Source organism: Poecile atricapillus, chromosome 3, assembly GCF_030490865.1.
Source record: "Poecile atricapillus isolate bPoeAtr1 chromosome 3, bPoeAtr1.hap1, whole genome shotgun sequence".
NCBI lineage: Eukaryota > Metazoa > Chordata > Aves > Passeriformes > Paridae > Poecile > Poecile atricapillus.
This window is the reverse complement of record NC_081251.1, coordinates 20,990,761-21,010,325: the sequence shown is the minus strand read 5'-3', so window position 1 is coordinate 21,010,325 and position 19,565 is coordinate 20,990,761. Positions and strand designations below refer to the sequence as shown.

The 19,565-nt window shown below is 37.9% G+C and overlaps 1 protein-coding gene across 1 annotated transcript in view; it reads right to left on the bottom strand.

The window, feature by feature from the left end:
• DLGAP2 (DLG associated protein 2) overlaps nucleotides 1-19,565 on the bottom strand; it is a 370,745-nt gene that overhangs the window by 67,479 nt on the left and 283,701 nt on the right. Inside the window, 1 exon segment of the mRNA XM_058835087.1 lies at nucleotides 16,845-17,914. Within this exon segment, the coding sequence (XP_058691070.1) occupies nucleotides 16,845-17,846 (1,002 nt within the window). The 5' untranslated portion in view covers nucleotides 17,847-17,914.

Below are 19,565 nucleotides of genomic sequence, written 5' to 3'. Positions count from 1 at the left end.
TTGTAGTGGTTTAGATTTGTCAATTCCGTTTCCCGGCCAACGCACCAAATAAATGTCGTGGTTTTAAAGCAGTAACTAAAAAATGACTAGAAAACTTACTTATTTCTTGCTGTGAGATATGGATTTGAACAAGGGCAAAACAGGCTTAAAACTTAAAAGGAATAAAGAAAGTTTATTAACAAAACTACAAGAATAAGAACACCAGAATAAACTTCCAGAAAACTCCTTTATTCCCCACTACCTAACCATTTCCTTGTTCACATGACAACAGAGACAAAAAACTTTGGAACTTTGGTGTTTAAAACAGTCCCAATTCCTGCTAGAGTCTTTTCATCAGCCTTTGTAGAGAAACAGAAGTCTTCTTCTGCTAATCTATGGAGTTTCTCACAAGAAAGCTATTTCTGCTACAGCTTTCTATTTTTCTGATGCCAGCTGCCCAGAAATCCTGTCATCAGTTCACTCCTCCCATTTCACATCACTCTGAGGTGTGTTAGAGGTCAATAAGTCTAGGGATATCATTTTAAGGATGAGTTATTCAAATGCAAAAGTTCTCTTCATCTGCCTCTGTGAGTTTCTCTGGAAACAGAAGTTTTCTCATTGCCTCTCAAGGCTTCAAATCTTCAACTATTACTTCTCCTCACTCTGTTCCAGCACCTCACTGTATCACAATTTCTCCACCTTTTGCTCAAAATCCACACTTTGAACACTCCATTCCTCCCAATATACTCTGTCATGAATTAAAGGAGTTTTCTCAGGACACTATTGTCCATCTCCATAGCTTTAACAGAAAAATATTTCAGCTTAATTAAAGCATCTCCTTATTCCCTACCTCTTCTGAAGCTTAATTATTTTCATGGCTGCTCTGGAGAGTGTGGTCACTGTCCCAGCCCACCGCAGGTCAAGAGCTTTTTCTTTCTTTACTCAGCAGTCTCTGGTGAATTCAGTCACAGCAAAAACTGCAGCCGAGCCAGGGACCGGCCTGGCCCGGCCAGAGCCCGGGGCAAGCCCCGCAGGCCCCATCTCCCGGCCGGGAGCCGCTGGGCCCAGCCCAGCCCCTGCCCGGGCCACATGGGCTGGGCAGGGAACGGGAGGCCAGAGCTCTGTTACCTTTCACAGCCAGGAAACAAAGAGACAAAGAAATTCCCTGGCTTAGGTCTTAAGATGGTGTTCACAGGTTGATCTCACTTTTCAATGGTTAAAACTGCTCTCAATTCTTAGAAATGGCCAGCTGTTGGCTAGGAGAAAAACTCCCATCAGCCACCAGCAGTTTTAACTTCCTTAGGTATTTCTCTTTGTTTTCTTTAATGCCAATCTATCACAAATGTCTATTTGTAGACATACTCTAAACTGCAGGAAGCAGCTTAGAGATGCACATAGGTTTTCATCTGATAACAATAAGTTAATCAAGTATCTCAGACCTAAAACTTATTGAAAGCAGAGCACTTTGGGGTTTATTAACAAGAGTCTTTATAAGGGGCTTTCAGGCAGGTGAATAGCATAACTAAGATAAACTAAGCCATGATCCTGGCATAAATGAATGGGATTATTATTTAGGACAAACTTCTGTAGAAAAAAAAGAAAAAATGGTAATTTGTCTTTTTTTCTATTTAGAAACTGCAAAATAGTTGATAGATACTGTAATATATCAGAAACGCAACTAGTTAAATAATCCATGTTAAAAATGATGTTAATAATGTTAAACCAGTTGAATAATGCAGGATTGCATTTGCTATTATGCAGTTCAAGTGGATTTCCAAATAGCAAAATTTGTAGTCAGATAATCCAGAGCTGGTGGATGGAAATCTCTCTGCACCACAAATTACCAAATAATTGAGCAGGATTGTATTCTTCAATCCAAAGCGAAATCAGCCTTGTTTTAACACTTATGATTAAACACAGCAAGCCTGTCTCTGCCAGTATTGCTGTTTTAAAATTTTTTAAAAAAAATTAATCTTCCAAGATGCTGAGTCCTCTGTCTCTAATCCAGAAACACAGTTATGCATTTATTCAGTTTAAAGGATATAGGCAACTCTCTGAAATGCATTATAAGGACTCATGGTTAAAAAGTAGGATGCGACAGAGTTCATCAGTGTACCAAGGCTGATGCTCCTGGTAGCATCAAAATCTTTATTAATATTATTATTCCAACTATATTAAGCAGTTTAATGCCTTTATTTACCTATATACTGTAAGTCTGAAATCTCGATTAAATGTATATTTAGTAGTTTCTGCAAAGCAGGATGTCTAATAAAGATTTTCATGTCAAACATATTTGAAAGCTTCTACAGTGTTCACTGTGGAGCTGAAGTGAATCCTCCCATTGGTTTCAGCAATGTTGGGGACTTGGTTTAAAAAACTAACATGATCTGCTTGCCATCTTTATGGCCCTTTCAAAACAGACAAATTAACCATGCATACCAGGTGAACAGACCTGGGGCTTTGAGTCCTAAAAAGGCATTAAGAGAGCAATGAAGTTTTAAAAAGTGGTGAACAAGTAAAAATAGAGACATGAAATTAAAAATCCCAAGTTATAGACAGAAAAAAATATAAGACTGAAGATGAAGTCAGATAAGAAGAGATTAAATAGATTGCATATATCAGAAAAATGTTAGAGATAACTATCAGAGAAAAAAAAGAGTCATGTTCTTATACAAAGTAATAGGACAGAGCATAAATCTAAGTGAAATATGGTTTAGATTATGCAAAGAAAGAAACTTTTCACATTATTCAGCTTTGGATGGTGATTGGAAAGGAAGCAGCAAAAATCTTCCCAAACTTGAAGTCTGTAAGCGTGACACATCATTCTCATTTTTTTTCTCAGACCTAGTATGTATAAGATTAATGTTGTAGGAATGTTTTTTATGATTCTATGAGACCTAGAAGTCTTTTACAAATTTACAAATAGTCATAGTAGGCATAGCCAGTTGCTTAAAATACTAAATATATACATATATTTAATTTAGCATTTTTAATCTAAAGCTGACAACACTAACAACAGTAAAAATCTAAATTAGAGAGTTATTTTATTATTTGATATCATACAAACATATTCTTATTTTTATATATTCTTTATCAAATGTAGTCAGAATGGATAAAGCCAAAATCCAAATGTTGAAAAAGCAGTTACTGGCATCTACATAAGCCCACTATAAGATTTACTGTTCAATTTTCAGTACTGAAGCTGAATTATCATGTCTTAATATTATTTTCTAAAAAAGCACCCAAAGAACCTCATAACTTTTTCATAGAATAATTATTTTGGCTTGAAACTTTTTTCCTTCATTTTAGTTCAAAGATAATTAAATAGAAAGTTTAAAAAGACATTGATCAGTAACATTTTACTTACTCAAATGCAGAAAATTATTACTTTCTCAACTTTACTTTGTCTGAAATTCCATGTTCAAATAGCAAGATAAGGACTGGATTTAAATGAGTACAACACAGGCTTGTTTGTTGATTGAAGTTGCAATCTTATTTTAAAAGATAGGAATGACTGATTTTGTACATTAAAGTATCTAAAAAATTAAGCTTCTTCACTGTGATAAGGACAAATCTTACATTTATGTGCTTTACTGTTTCTGTTGATTACATTTCCTTTGCTGTCTGTATTCGAAAGTTATATGTATTCACATAACAGCTAAAGACCAAAGCTAAAAACTAAACAAGTCCTGCTCCATTTGTGTGTGTGATGTGCTCATGGTACACAAGGCAACAAGAATCCCTTTTTAATCAGACCAACTCACTGGCTATCACAGAAGCATTTATAGTTGTAACAAAATTACTCACAACTAAAGTTTTTGGTTTTTGTTGGGTTTTTTTTTTCCCCTTAAGCCATTCAAAGGAGAACAATACAATGAACACAGTGAAAATGCTTCTGGAACCTGGTGAGGAAGTTTGACCATGTGCTCTCTCAGAATGAAACCATCCAGAGCTTTAGAGAACAGCTGGAGTCTTTTTGCCATCTTCAAAATAAAAACAAACAAATAAACAAAAATTGTTTTTCCTCATGGGCTGAGAACAGAAGCAAAATTTGAGTCCCAGTTCAGCCTAGTTCTTTCTTCATTCACTTGAGCTGATAGGTTAATACTTGGAAAAACCTTTTCAAATCCAGGCCATCTCAAACCCCAACATAGCTTTAAAGGAAAGCAAAAACATTATATGAGTGCAGGAAAGATTTTTATTTTGAGATATTAACAAAAATATTTAAGATCATGTATGACGGTCATTAAATATACATCTTCCAAAATATGGGAAGGGCTTTACAACTTGCAGAAATTCTATCTTACAATAGTTACCAGCCCCTGAAATTCCCATCTGCAGGGCTTGCAGCTGCTAATTTGGAATAATTACCCTAATTATCTACTTACATACAGTGATGAGTGCTGATATTTATAATGTCTAAAAAGGCCTTCCTTCTGTTCTAGATGTTAACATGAATCCTTGTATATGTAGTTTCTATCCACAAAGGAGTTAGACTGCATATTAGCATATGAATTTCCTTTTGCAAGAACAAGTGGCTGACAAGGTCTGGCTGCTGATCTGGTTGCAACTATCACAGAGAATGATGAGTCTCCTTCACAAGTATCATTCACTGTTGCTGCAAGGAGCACCAGGTTCAGAAAATCTGACATCTTTCAACTATCCCTCTGCTGACATATTTTGATATCTCCCATTACTCACCTAGGGTCAATTTTAATAAAGCACTTGGTATCTAACACTACATGTTATGAAGCTGAACTGAGAGTGAATTCCAGAACGTTAGGAAGGATCCTAAATTCCCCATAAAGGCATTTAGGAGAGTTAGTACTTTCAAAGCAGAATACAAAGGGTCCATCTAGTTATCACTTAAAATGTAAAACACAAAAAATATCTCAAAAAGTTCTCCTTTCTTGGACTTACTGTATCTAATTACAGGCAGCAGGAAGGTCTGTTATTTCTCTGTCAGATCCTAAAATCATCATCTGAAGACAAAAGTTTTGTTTGTTTGTTTTTGGTTTGTTTGGGTTTTTTTTCAAAGAGCAGTAGCCTTATTCTTTCCTTCTATTATGAAACAGCTGTGGAAGTGGAAGACTTTCTTGGTCACCTTCTAATCAATAATGTTTGGAGAGCTCAGGAAGAAGAAGACCTAAGGCTCATAAATAAACTGTTATGCTCTCCTCCTCTTTTTGTCACTCCCAGCCTTTTCATCAAACACTGACAGATTGCCTGGGGAGGGCAGGTTAGGAGAGAGGGATCCATTTACATAAAAGGGTGTGATACAGTTTGTGATCAGCCATTTACCTGAAAAGAGGGAGCTTAGTTATAGCCCTCTAGGACAAACACTCACGTGAATTTTATGTAAAATTGTGGAGCCTCTAAATAAAGAAAGAACTGTTTTTGCTCCAAACTGATGTACATCCTGCTGCTCAGAATGCAATTCAGGGAACTGAGACGATGGTGTTTGACCTTCTATAAGCTACAAGAAAAAAACAAATTGTCATTTTCACAGTAGGTATTCTAGAAACTTTGTTACTATTAAAACAAATTTCCTTGATTTAGATGAAATGTCACTATCCTTGTTCTTTGTTAGAAGTTTGTGCCTTAAAATACTCCTTACTACTATTTTGGCTAAATACCTAGAGTATCACACGACCAGTTAGCGGCCATGAAAGTTATGATTTCTGAATTTATTCTAAATCTTATTTCCATCTCCCTTTTATAGAAATTTTACATATTTGTCTGAGTAGAGTTCTTATTTTTCTTCTTTTATAATATGTTTTACAGTGTGTTTTAATTTGATTAAAATGGACCAAGCTGCCCAGATAAGTAGCTGAATCACCACCCTTGGAGGTATTTAAAAGACCTGTAGATGTGGTGCTTAGAGACGTGGTTTACTGGTGGGCTTGGCAGTGCTGAGTTAACAGTTGGCCTCAATGACCTTAAACATAATTTCCAGTCTAAATGATTCTATATTTCAGTTCTTCCTATTGAGTGTACTGATTGAGTGCTCAGACCAGAACAGACAGAGGAAGGATTTTGGACCCCTAACTGGACTTCAAAAGTAAGTCTGTCCCCTGATTCTCAGAAAGGAAGAACAACAGCATGTTGTCAGGGAAAACAGGGATGGGTTTAACAAAGATACAGAACAAACTATAAATCATGGATTTACTGAGGTTGGAAGGGACTCTGGAGGTCAGCCTTCTGCTCAAAGTATGGTCAAGTACAGTAGGTTGCCCAGGAATGCTAAAAAGAAGGTGAAGGCCTTGAGGGGAAGCCGTATGAGGAGTGACTGAGGGCACTTGGTCTGTTCAGCCTGGAGGAGACTGAGGGGAGACCTCACTGCAGTTACAGCTTTTTGTGATGGGAGGAGGAGGGGCAGGCACTGATCTCTTCTCTGTGGTGACAGTGACAGGACCTGAGGGAATGGCCTGAAGTTGTGCCAAGGGAGGTTTAGGTTGGGTATCAGGAAAATGCTCCTCACCCAGAGGGTGGTTGGGGACTGGAACAGGCTCCCCAGGGAGGTGGTCACAGCACCAAGCCTGACAGAGCTCAAGAAGCGTTTGGACAGTGCTTTTGGGCACATGGTGTGACTCTTGGGGATGCTGCTGTGCAGGGCTAGGAGTTGGACTCTATGATCCTTGTGGGTCCCTTCCTGCTCAGGATATTTAGTGACAATTTGACTGTGTCCAGTCGGGTTTTGAATATTTACAAAGATGAAGACTCCACAACCTCTCTAGACAGCCTGTTCCAATGTTTGACTACACTCAGAGGGAAAAAAGATTTACCTTATACCTTATGAGAAATAGGTAACCTAAGCCCCCTGAAACTAATTCTAGGAATGTGAATATCTAATCTTGTATCTAGGCAATACTGATGACAAAACTGGAAGAAACAATGAAATATTCATTCTTCTGGATTTTGACCACTATTAATTTGATTTTTTTTTTTAGTTTATTTCAGTTTAGGATTTAGCTAAAACAGTCAAAATGGCAACCACCATTGACATTTCAAAACAGACCTGCTCCTGTTGTTCCATCCACTTCTATGGCATTTTCTCACAGCTTCCAGAATTTTAAAGACATTCCATGACTAAACTGCTGATCTGCTTAAAACTGCTGATTACTTTACTATCTAAAACAGAACTCTTCTAAATAAAGGGCTTCAGCTGAGGGAGATGACTATCACTTCTTCATATTTCTCATTCCCAAAGGTTAAAGTGAAGATTACCTACCTCATAGGAGTTCTGTAAAATTTAATAAGCCTGCTGGTATAAAATCAACTGAAATATTTATTTTTACCTAAATCTTATTTTAGTAATACAATTTTCACATTTTACTAGAAGCAGAAATGTCTGCACATGGAATTAGACTATACATGATGTGAAGAAGGATAAGATATGAAACACTCTGTTGGAGTGTAAATTTTTTAATTTTATGCTTTCTCAACCTGGCCAAGAAGATGACACAATCTGAAATGTAGGTAAAATGTTTTCTCTTAGATCACGTCTTCAAGAGCCTCAGAAAAACAGCCTTTGTGCACAGCTGCAAGCAGATGAAAATAAATTACAATCTTGGAGAGCAGACAGCGATGATTTTTTGCAATGTTAGAAAGTTTCCTTGATATTACAGTGGGAGATGGGAGCAGGACCTCCTGTGTTTTCAAAAATTTCACTCAAGATGGAGCACCAAGCAATTACAAGAATATTTTTCTGAAGTTAATGGCACTAAGACATTCCCCTGTTTACTGTCTGTTGCTCAGGATTTTTGCAGGAGGGAAGAATGCAGTATCCAAAAAGAGAAGTTTGTTTCCTCAGTAGCTAATCTTGTGTCTACAACACACCAGAATTCTCAGTGCACATTTTTGACTAGCTACTTCTGTGTGGCCTTCTTTTCTTTTTTTTTTTTTTTTTTTTTTCTGATGTGCTGATTCATTGTGCAAAGAACATGAATTATTCAATGAAGTCATTGAAAAATCTCTACAAAACATGCCAGGGACTCCTCCTCACCACTAACAATGTAATTCTTCATAATTAGCTTTAATTTTTACATGCCACCCTCTACTCCTTGAACTTCTTGACAGCTCAGAAGCACAGAGAGTTCTTGAAGAATTCCCAAAGGTGTGTTGACACTGTCCATCATGGCAGGAGCTAATCTGAGAAAACAAGAGTCATCTTTACCTTTCTAGCCATTCTCTCCAGGCTTTGCTCTGAACAGCCATAGTATTACAGAAAGAGGAAGGAAATAATGTAGATCCCAAGCAATATATGCTTTACATTGGGTTGAAAACGACTTCAGAAATTTGGGATTTGGTAATAATCTGGACACCCATGCAGATCACAGAACACAAACATACTATTCTAGCTGGGAGATGTTCAAATAGGAAAATCATTATTTATTGCCAGATTTTATTCTCTCATGTGGAGTTCCAAGCAAACTGCACTAAGCAATCCATAAAGGAAAGATTCCTGTCCGGTATACTAAAATTGCTTCTGTGTTTTTTAAAGAACTGTGCTCTTTTCACTTGAATATTGTTTTATAACACATATCTCAGAAGTGATGAATTAAAAACAACAAAAAACCAGAAAACTATGTAAAAAGAAAAAAAAAAAAAAAAAAAAAGAACCAGCACTATGTTTCCCAACTGACTCTCCAGGAACAATGTGAATTATAATTTGAGGGTGGCTAAACAATGGAATTGGTGTTGTAAAGACTTTGTGGCTTTGTGTATATGATTTGGATGAAAGTGGGCCAAATTCCCACCCCATTACCATCTGTGCTCATATTGATGGCACAGATCAGTGCTTGAAGTTCAGCCACCTGCAAACCCTCTGCTGTGTTGTTGGGTCTCTCTGGAACACTCAGGATCATGTGCTGTTAAGACATGGTGGAGCAAGGTGCTGTCAGACAGCAGCAATGGGCTTGTGCACACTGGGTGATTTTAGCCTGCTAAGCTCACTGAGATCTTATGCCAGAGCTTTGATGTAAGATGAACTTGGACTGAAGGGAGGGCTTGGCCTGTACTTGCGTGAGAACCTGTTTATAATCTCTCAATCTAAGAGATAAAACCAGCAGTTTCAACCAAGAAACCTGTGTTTCAGTTGGCTGCATATTTTCTGTGGTATGTGATCAATGACACTGCTTTGTGGTCAGCTAAAGCCACTTTAAAATTATATTACCATTAACTCCAGTGGGGCAGGTTTTTCTTAAGCAATATTCAACTTTTCAAGAAATGCTAATGGTCAAGTGACCTAGAGTGCTACATGAAAAATTACCCTACAACACTAAAAAGGATAAGTAAAGGTAACAGTTCAGTTGAGCTGGTGAGTTGCTCCAGCTCACTGTGCCGCTGCACAAGGAGAGAGAGGGATGCAAATGATGTGGTGACTGCCTTAGGGCTGGGCAAATAGTGGGTCAGTAAAGACCCACTGTCTTGGCTGGAGGTCGCTGCTCTGAAGCACTTCACTCCCATGCTGTGGAACAATCTTTACCTCTGAAAAAGTGTGGTTACTAGGAACACACCTTGGCCTGTGCTAAGTACTGAACCAAGGGTGCTCAGGAGGGAGTTTAGGAAAAAAAGCTAGCTTGGATGAAAAAAATGCCTGAGACTTGCTGAGCCACATAACAGTATTGAGGATCAGAATGCAGTGCCAAGGAAACTATCCTGACACTATATAATTTGATAGAATAGATGTAGCATAAGGTAGCAATTAATTTAGTAATGGAAATTCACAGAAACATCAAAGATCAAAACTGGTAACTTTGCATGCATGCATGCCACAACAATAGCTTTTCTGCCAAGAAAGAGTTTGCACCCAGAGTTCATTTTCCTATGTCTTTGTCTTTTTGGACCAGCTCATAGTTGCATATTTATTTAAATCTTTTTCTATAAATTGAATTAAATGCAAATTCAGCTAAAAACCAGCATCAAAAAAACCTAAACAGGATTGCAGCCTGTCTTACTACAGGTGAAAGGGAGTCAGGAATACACCTGCCAGCTGGGCTGCCTGACCGACAGGCAGCAGACAAGGTCCAGAGGACCACAACATCAGCAAATGAAGCTGACTACAAGTTTTTCTGAGTTAGGCAAGACCCCACAGACCATTCAAGGTTACAGAAATATAAAGCAAGAGAAAAAATATGCCCATAAAAAGAAGAGAAGGAGAGGTGCTCCCAACAAACTTACAATGCACAGTACCTCTGAAAACACAGAAACTAAGGAGCAAGGTCTCCAGTGTTGCAGAGCTATTATAAGGCTAGAGAGGGATGAACCTAAAAGGCAGCATATGCAGGGTGACTCAGAAAGTGGCCTGTAGTAAACAGCATCATATTTAATTGAAGCAAAAAATTATATCACTTTTTTTTTTCAGTTTGTTACAGGTCTGCTACTGAAAATCAGTACATGTATTTAAAACACAAATATTTTAAAGGCTATTTAGTAGCTGTATTTGCCTCTCATCAATTTTTTCTGATTTAAACTAATGATTGACATAATTTTTTGAACAGTTAAGTTCAGATGACTGCAATTATCTACCTTCCAGAGCAAAATGAGTATTTTTTCCCTGTCTATCTACTATGTAATGCCTATCCACATACCTTTCAAAAAGCGTTTCCCTACCAAAGTACCAGGAAACTTGTCCAGCTATAAATTTTTATATATAACAATGAGCTATTTAAATACATTTGCAATTCCACTTTAAAAAACAAGCTTTAAGCACAGAATTGTAAGATGGCCAAACCCAGAAAAGACAAAAACAAAACAAAAAGACAAAGCAACATTTGTGAATACTTCACCATTTTCAGTCACCTCCTTGCAGGAAAAATGGCATGGACTGCTCAAGAGAGGAGCTAGGTCTGCCCTAGGCAGCCAGACTGTGCCCTAGGAGAGTGTGCAGTCATTACAGCCCCAAGGGTGTGTTCCTGGAAGTCTCCTTCAACAGATGGCCTGACTGTATATAACAGTAAGTTACTCCTGTATGAAAACTTCTTCATTACCAGTGACACCTTTGAGTAACAACTGCAAAGGTCAACCTTCAGCTTCAGTGAAGTGAACATTGAGAAACAACTTCTAACATCGTAAAGGAGGACAACTCCCCCTGATTAAAGGGCAGTGGGATCATGGCCTCTCTTTTCTGCTCATAGCTTTGACATGTTACATTCCACAGTAACAGGGACATTTTCGGGCAGCTTTAAGAAAATACTAACTCTGAACTCCTTCTGCTCTTCTTTGAAAAAAAGTTTCAGTAATTAATTTCATCCAATATGAGGATTCTAGTACATGGGCATGGAAGCAGTGCACTGTATCACTGACTAACAGAGTAATTCAAGATACCAGGGATTTAGGACAGCTGTTTGGTCAGAGCTTTGTTTTACAATATCATTGAATGAATGTATTTATTTAATTTATTTTTTTATATATTTTTTCCCCTTGGGAGGGGTATGTAAGCATTTTGGGATTTGTGATACACAAACCCATCAGCATTCTGTAAATACAGGGAAGTGAAAGCTTTATTACTCCTTTTTGTTTAATGCTCCACAAGGTGTTGCAGGCTGACATTAACACTGTGGATGGATCATAGGGCAAAATCAGTCCCTTCATTTCCCTTATTGTCTGGGCACTACCTGTTTGTCTTGCTCATCTCCACTGCAGGCTGGGAGGGCATAGGGGTGGCTGAGACATCCTTGTGAGACTGTAAGGGGCTGTAGAACACCAAATGGTGCAGCATTTGTCCATGCTGATTTAGGATGCAGACTGCCCTGCTACCCTACTGTCTCTACTAGCTTTTCCTGCTGTGGAAACAACCCAGTTAATTCTTGAGTGGTGGCTGGTCATAAATCATTGTGAAAGCAGCGTGGGTGATAGTGATTTGGATGTATCAAAACTCTGCTAGCTCCACAGTGTGCACTCACTGGTAGAGGATTGGATGTAGTTTCTGTAATTCTTGCATGGGTTTTGTGCCCAGCAAACAGATACAATCTAGTTTCACTAAAATGAAGTGCTGAGAAAAGTGCATTGAGTTCAAATCCATCTATCCTTGCAAACTAGAGGGAGAGTGCAAAGCAATGGTGTGCCTCACAAAGGCAGCAGTTTCATTTATGGGAATCTGTATTGTCACCAGCAGAGTTCCTGGGAAAACGTAACTGTGTGCTTAAGGCCTATTTATCCATTAGCTTGTCCTCAAAGGTTTTCTCCACGTAGCCTTAACTTAAACCAGCAAAGAGCCTTGTTGAAACTGCTGCTTTTTTCTTTTTCTTTTCCAAGAGACTAACTCTGTGCTTTTCTTTCATTCTGTAGAGTACACAGCTGACATTATTATCCACACGCTTAGCAGTGCCTCGGCTGTAACCGATGACGCTCGTACTTAAATACACTAGGAAGACAGGAGTGGGTTGAAGCCATTTTTAGAATAACATGCTATTTCCTTTTTTAGTGCTGACTCATTCACTGTACCTTGTGGTATGTTTACCCCAACTGCTTGCTGCTTTGGAGGCTGTTGAATGGGTGAGTAAGGAATATTAATCAGTGACACATCGCACTTTGCTCCAGAGCTACACTCTTGGTCTGTGTGATGCCGTTGCCTATCTTTTGGATCTATTGTATGAATTATTTTTCTTTAACTAGCATTCAAAGTTATTTCAGTTCTGGAAGCCGTGACTCTTTTGTGCACATAATTTCAGCACAGTTATCTAGTTCATATCCTTTTTTTTTCTGTTAAAAATCTTTGCTCCTTGCTAGTACTCATATCAGAGTGGAATTAATCAAAGTCATTGCACTGTACACATGTGAAACCTAATTAGCCAAAACAGCTGATGAAGACAGAGGAGATCTCACAGCTCATTTATCTTTTTCTTAACATATTTTATATTAAAATTACTTGGAAAATAGTACTAGCCACTATAGCTAAAACTATACAAAAATGTGCATTATTGCATGTGAGTTCTACTTGGGCTGTTTTGCCTGCTGAGTGATGTGGCAAATTGTTTGGTGCCCAGAAATGCACTGAAATGCTCAATTTGTCTGCATTTAAAATAGAAATTAAAGGCCCATACATAATTCCTGTAGCTAATCATTCACAAGATGTGGTCTGATAAATGCTGTGAGTGTACAGTTACAAATGGTTGCCCTCTGCTCTTGAGGTGGTAGTTGATCAACCGAGTGACATTTCAGCCCTCCCAAATGAGTTTCTCACTCTTCTCCTCTCCCTTGTCCCTGCAGGTTCCCATCACCTCCACTGTAGAAGGAGTGATGCAAATCTGATTTAGGTTTATACAGCTTTATTTCAAATAATTTAGTTCTCTCAAACCATCCACTTTATGACTGATGACCACCCCTGCTTGAAAAAGGCATCTTGACTGAATCACCTCTGACTTACAGCACCACACTGCCAGTCCAAGGAGATGCCTCAGCTGCAAGGACTCTGTGTGGAGAAGGGAAAGTGAAACCCTAAAAGAGGAGCCTTAAGAGATTAAGCTTGGAGATTTACCAGGTGAAAGAAATAGCTGCTTTCAACTCTATGACATGACTGAAACATAAAATGAGTAGACACCTACAAAATCCCTTGTCTCACTCCTGTTTCCAGGCATTTGTTAATTTGATGGCAGCTTCCTTCATAGAAAATTCCTATATTCACTCTTGAGAATTCCAGTTTGAAGGAGAAGAAGCTCAGTAATTATGGTGGAAGACAAAGTGGAAGCCCGGAAACATAAGCCAGAAAACAGTCTCAAGCACAGGTCTAAGACTGCCATGGTCTTTCAGTTTGAGATTCTGCATATCAAAAGTCTCAGTGGAAAACAGAAGTAGAAATATTTCATGCAGATACTTAAAAAAATAATAGGAAGAAAACCAATAGATAGAAAAGTGAGTTGGCTACTGAGAAACCTCATATAACTAGGCAGTAGAACAAAAGCCATATATATAAATAAATTGATGATATTAATATATAAACATAGAATTATTTTTTTATTCTGAGTTATGCTTGCTTAACTATTTGTGTGTTTATTGAAGGTCTATAATTTCACAGCTTTATTTTAAAAATAATTAAAAATATATAGCTGGAATCAGTCAGGACAAATGTATTTAATATAACTTTAAAAACAGAAACCCTGTGAAAGGCCTTGGGGTTTTATGCTAATCTGTTCACTTGTGTACCTCAGGGAAGTCTCCTGCTGCACATGAGCTTCATAATCCCATGAATTCTCATTGCCATCTACTTTTCAGCAAGGCAGTAAACTCTTCTGGGCAGGGATTCTGATATGTTTTTCTACCTTTCTTAGTTTCTGAATCTAATGATTATTTTTATCCAATCATTATACAGTGATGCTGCTTACATTGCCATAAGAAAAGTTTAATATCCCTCCTCAGTTTTTCAGATAGAGCAACTGAAGTGTGCAGTGATTAGCAAATTACATTTCCTGGGTCAGAGAGAAAGTTTGTGGCAGAGCTAATAATGGGACATATTTCTGACCTTAATGATTTCATTGTGAGAGCCCAACATCCCTGAAAGTAGAAGTTTCAAAACCAAGCACTTAGTTATGACATTGACAGAATGGAGTCCCCTCAATTTTTTTGCTGGCCATGGGCTAGTGAATAAGCCAGCCTCTCAGTCTGAAGGATATCTATGCTCTGAATGGCATATTCAGATATGATGAAACATGTTTTATTTTAATATTTTATAATGAGAATATTTCTGTTATGGAATTCCTTGTATTATTGCTTTGGACACAAGTATAGATTCCTTGTGGCAGTAACTAAGCACTTGAGTCTTAACACATTTCCATTATGGGATCCCTGTGAATAGAGAATGGGTACTATTCCATTTTTAAAGGGTCTTAAAAAACAAAGACCACAAAGTCTCTGTGCAGCAAAAGATTTGAATTCACATCTCCTAGATTTTAATCTGGATAAACCTTCCTAATTACTGAATGAAAATTCCTTTCTGTAGTAATTCTAACTCACAAAAAGCATAAAGAAGTGGCTGTAAAGAAGCATGCTTTTCGACCCCTAGGCTTGTCACTGGGCTTGATCTAAAGCTTAGCAATAGCCAAGTTAGTCTGTGAGCTCAGTCCTTCACTTTTCACTTGAGAATGATGACGTTGGGAGTAATTTATGTTGGGAGTAAGAAGAAGGCCAATGAAAAGTAAAAATTGATGGCTTCTGCAAAGACAAATGAGATGTAGGGGTGGGGGAATGGGGAAGAGGAAACAAACATGATTGAGAAAGAAAGCACTAAACTCAAAAGAGGAATAGAGGAAGCAGAATTGTCAGGGTAGAAGTATGTAACGGGAAGGAAAAAATCTAGTCATATCTAAACTTCTCTGTAATGTCACAGCTGTATGCATAGTTTTAGAACACAGACACTTCACACAGAGTGGAAGTCTGCACATGACGCACTTCCAGTTCTGGCTCCTTGACTTAGATCAAAAACTTCCAGGGAAGTGCAGTCTGTTTTACATACATGAGAATGTACTTGGATATGATAAAATACCACAGCTGTCAGTCTAGATTGGAATCAATTTGCATGGTAATGCTCTGAGGGCTGCAATTTATTTTCCTTTCTCTGCAATGAGAAACTTTCCCTGTTTCAGTAGGGAAGACTGATCCTGGATGTCTGCGTATGCATTTGAAAAGATCTGGCTCTTCAAGTGTGGCTCATTGCTACTGGACACCTATAACTCTGAGAGGAGAGAGTTCTGCAGGGCCCAGAGAAACTGAAAATCTCCAAATACATAGATCTGGACTAGACATTTCCCCATGTTAATGTGAGAATTGATGAAGTTCTGGAGAAAGAGGAGTTCCTTAAAAAGAAATAGAACACACTCAAAACAGTGTGACTTTGCAGGCTATAGTTAGTATAAATTACTAAAGGAATACTTGTATTCTACATTTTTTCCAGTGACAAAACTAGCTAAAAAGTTGTCCTCCAAGTAACTCTCCCTACTGCTCTGCACCCACTACAGAGTTCTCTATATAATCTGATGTGCTTATGTCACTTGTGATGGGACTGTGCTGGATGTAGGCCAGGTAAATGATGCAAATGTCTAAAATTAGTATTTTGCAAAGTATTTTTTAAACCCATGTCACTTTATGATCCAGATCATTTTGCAGTATGATAAATAGTTACATTAGGGTGACTTTGGGATGGCAAATGGCATCAAGCAGAAGGTATTAAAAATTAAACGTAGGAGAAAGTGGGAGCTTTTTTGTTGCTGCAAGAGAAAACGTGCAGAACACCATCAAAAACAGTTGGAGGCCCAGGCCTGAAATATCTCTCTCCCTGAGGTACCCATGTATCTTTTAAAACAGATGTTGTTATAGTATGGTTTCCAAAGAAGTTCAGTTCAATATGATCCTGGGTGATACAATCATTAAAAAGAAATAAGCAAGTGATCATCACCACAGCAAAGCAATTTGAGACACCAGTAAATACATTCTTCTGTTACTTACAAAAACTCAGAGAAAAGGTATAAAAGAATGCAAAAATAGGATTCCCCACAGCCTGCTTTTAAAATCACTCATTCATAGATGTATTTGAAACACTTTTTCTAGCTCTCAGACTGCTGAGAGAACTGCTCCTTTTTTGTGTGATATATATATTTCATCAAGGGGTTCAGTGTGAATTCCAAAGATGAAAACACATCTACTGACCTAAAACTAATTTATATCACACCTGTTTTATAGTTTTTAATCTGTGGTCTATAAACAAAGACAAAAGCCAGAGATTTCTCACTTTAATGGAATATCTGATATCTGCATTAGGAGAGTCATACAGAAATTCTTTGAGAGGTACCTTTAATATATTTTTTACGATGACTGTGGCATATACCGTGATGCTCTTTTCATTAAAAATCCCAAGAAAATCTTCCTCTTACCTGAAGGTAATGGCATGGCCTCAAGGAAGGTTTGATTTCCTGATGAACCAGAGGCTTATCTAAGTTCAGTGATGATTTGCGATAAGCTTCTTTAGCCTGACTTACTGTAAGCGTGGACCAAGAACTCCTTTTCATATATTTACTATCAGGGGTCATTGGTAGCCCTTCACAAGCCGAACACTTCACATCATTGTTACTTTTGGAAGTCTTCAATGAGAGATCCCCAAAATGCCCCTGGAGTGCCTCAGGATAGCAATGGGATATGTGATCTGTATGGTGCCTATTTACCACACTAGGGGTTCGGTAAGTGCTATCGCTGTCCAAATTATCATCTGAGCTCCACCAGCTACTCATTCCAGACTTATGCTTGCCTTCTGGTTTTCGCTCCTTACTTTTACTCCTTTTGCTATGCTTGGAATGGTGCCCATGATGATGATCGTCCCCTCGACTGTCCCCCTTTGTTCCATTAACATTGCCCTTGGATGATCCTTCCAGAGAATGAGATTTAGTAAAAAGTTTCTGGACGGAATGAACGAGATGGCGTATCCTTCCCGGGCTCTCACTGCGTTGTTCCGCAGCTGTTGAGGTCCGCTGGTACTGTAAAGTATGAAACCCATCCCGGTGAAGAGGAAGCTGTTTCTCAAATTGGTCCAAAAGATTTGCAGGAATACGGTTAATCTTAGGGTTCCCGTGAGACATGGCGCAGTCGTCTCTTGAGTCGTAATGTGAGCTGTAGTGCATTCTGGGGAAAGTGCTACTTGACATGTGATCGCCCATTACCATGGGCATCATCATGCACTCAGAATGGATGGAGCTGCGTGGGGAGCAACGATGGTGGTCCAGCGGGCAACTCTCCGTGGGGCTGAGAAGATACGATGGCCTTGGCTCCTGCCCATGGTGGATATGGTCGTGGGTATGTTCACAATCTTCAGGGGATGCTAAGCCACAAGTATGAGCTGAACATAACTGTGGTTGATTGCGACTACCAGATAATCCTTTCATATTCCTCGGAGCAGGAGAGTATCTTTCTTCATTGAAGTGCTGAGAAGGCGACCATGAGTACTGCTGGTCTGTCATGAGAACACATAAAACCTGTGTTATGTGTCTGATTAAAAGATTAACTTGAAAATTCCAAGTATATTGAAAAACGAAACATTTTTTCTCTATGACCTTGGTGGAAAGTCTCACCATTCACAAAATTTCTTCCACCATTTAAAAACTGATTAAAATTTTTCATTATGAGTAAATTATGGTATGAATACAGCCTCCTTTCTTTTTTCAAAATTGTCTGCTAGAAATTCTAGATGTTATGAAGCTATTCATTGTGTAAATGTACTCAAATTTAATGGATACATTCAAGTATTCAGTTTATTATTTAATATTTTTAGCTTATATGTCAAGCTTTGTGGCTAATCATTTAGCCACATGTAACTAAGTTACATGGGTCTAGTTTCTATTTTGGTGGTTTCACAGCTGGATATAGTAAATGTATCCTTTCTCCATGGAGTCATTTTTGTACCATAAATTGAACTTCATTTTCTTCAATGAATCTCAGCTTCATGATCCTAAGTTCACTCTTCATAAGTATAAATAATAAACAGCAAGAAGAAAAAAATATGAATGTGCTGAAATGAAGCTAAATTTTGATATTGTTGAACAGATTATCAATAAGCATTTCTAACTATTTGAACATCTGTTGTCCTTAGTCCAGAGGTATTATTGCTATTACCATACATGTAGAATATTCTCAGTTAGGCAGTTTCCCCCTTTTTATGACCACACTACAAAATATTTACTTAACAACTCTATGTTATTCCTGAAAAAAAGCAAATACGTTTAGGTACAAGCTATGGAGTTTTATATACTTGATTACTTGTTCCTATGAATCATGTGCTCCAAGTTGTAGTTATTATGCAAGCATGATTGCTAAATAAGAGTAGCTTGTAAGCAAAGATTTCGATACTTAAGCCTTTGATTTTTTTCTCTCATGCAATTTCTTGCAGCTGTCAAATGTTACAAACAGAAAATTAAAAACAGCCCCAGAAATACTTCAGTTTGAATTTCTCATTCACTTTCCCTTTTCAATTTCAGCTTATTTAAGAAACATTTCAATAGCAGACAAAGAGATAAGATGCAAGATAATCCTTTAGAGGATAAGACAGATGTGTAAGTGTTTATACAGCCCACTTAGCACAGCCTTTCTGCAAATTTGCTGTAAGAATCTAAATAATCTTGCACAGGTGGTTGATACAAAGAAGCTGCAGGTCTCAACCAGAATGGAAGAGAGAGAATATATATTAACTGGACACTTGAAACCAGGCTGTAGAGATGACACAGTAATTGACAGCATTTGGAAGGGTTTCTAACCATATGACAAAGCTCTCCTAAATCATATTTCCACTGCTGGTGAAAACTCAGTGCCTGTGGATATGGTCATGAAATAGATCACTACTCATATCTCTCTAATTTAATTCAACTAATATGTGTTACATCACGATACCTTCAGTACATAAGGCAATTGGTTGCAAGTCTTTAGCATCAGCTATCTCTTAACCTAAATGCCATATATTTCCTATTATGGAAAATGCTATTTCCTATTATGGAAATAGCTTTGACAATTTTATTACACCCTAATTTCAACAAAGTTGCACACAACATTTTAAAATGAACACAGCGTTAAACTAATAAACAGTGAAGTATTCTTCAGTGTAGGAACAAGGA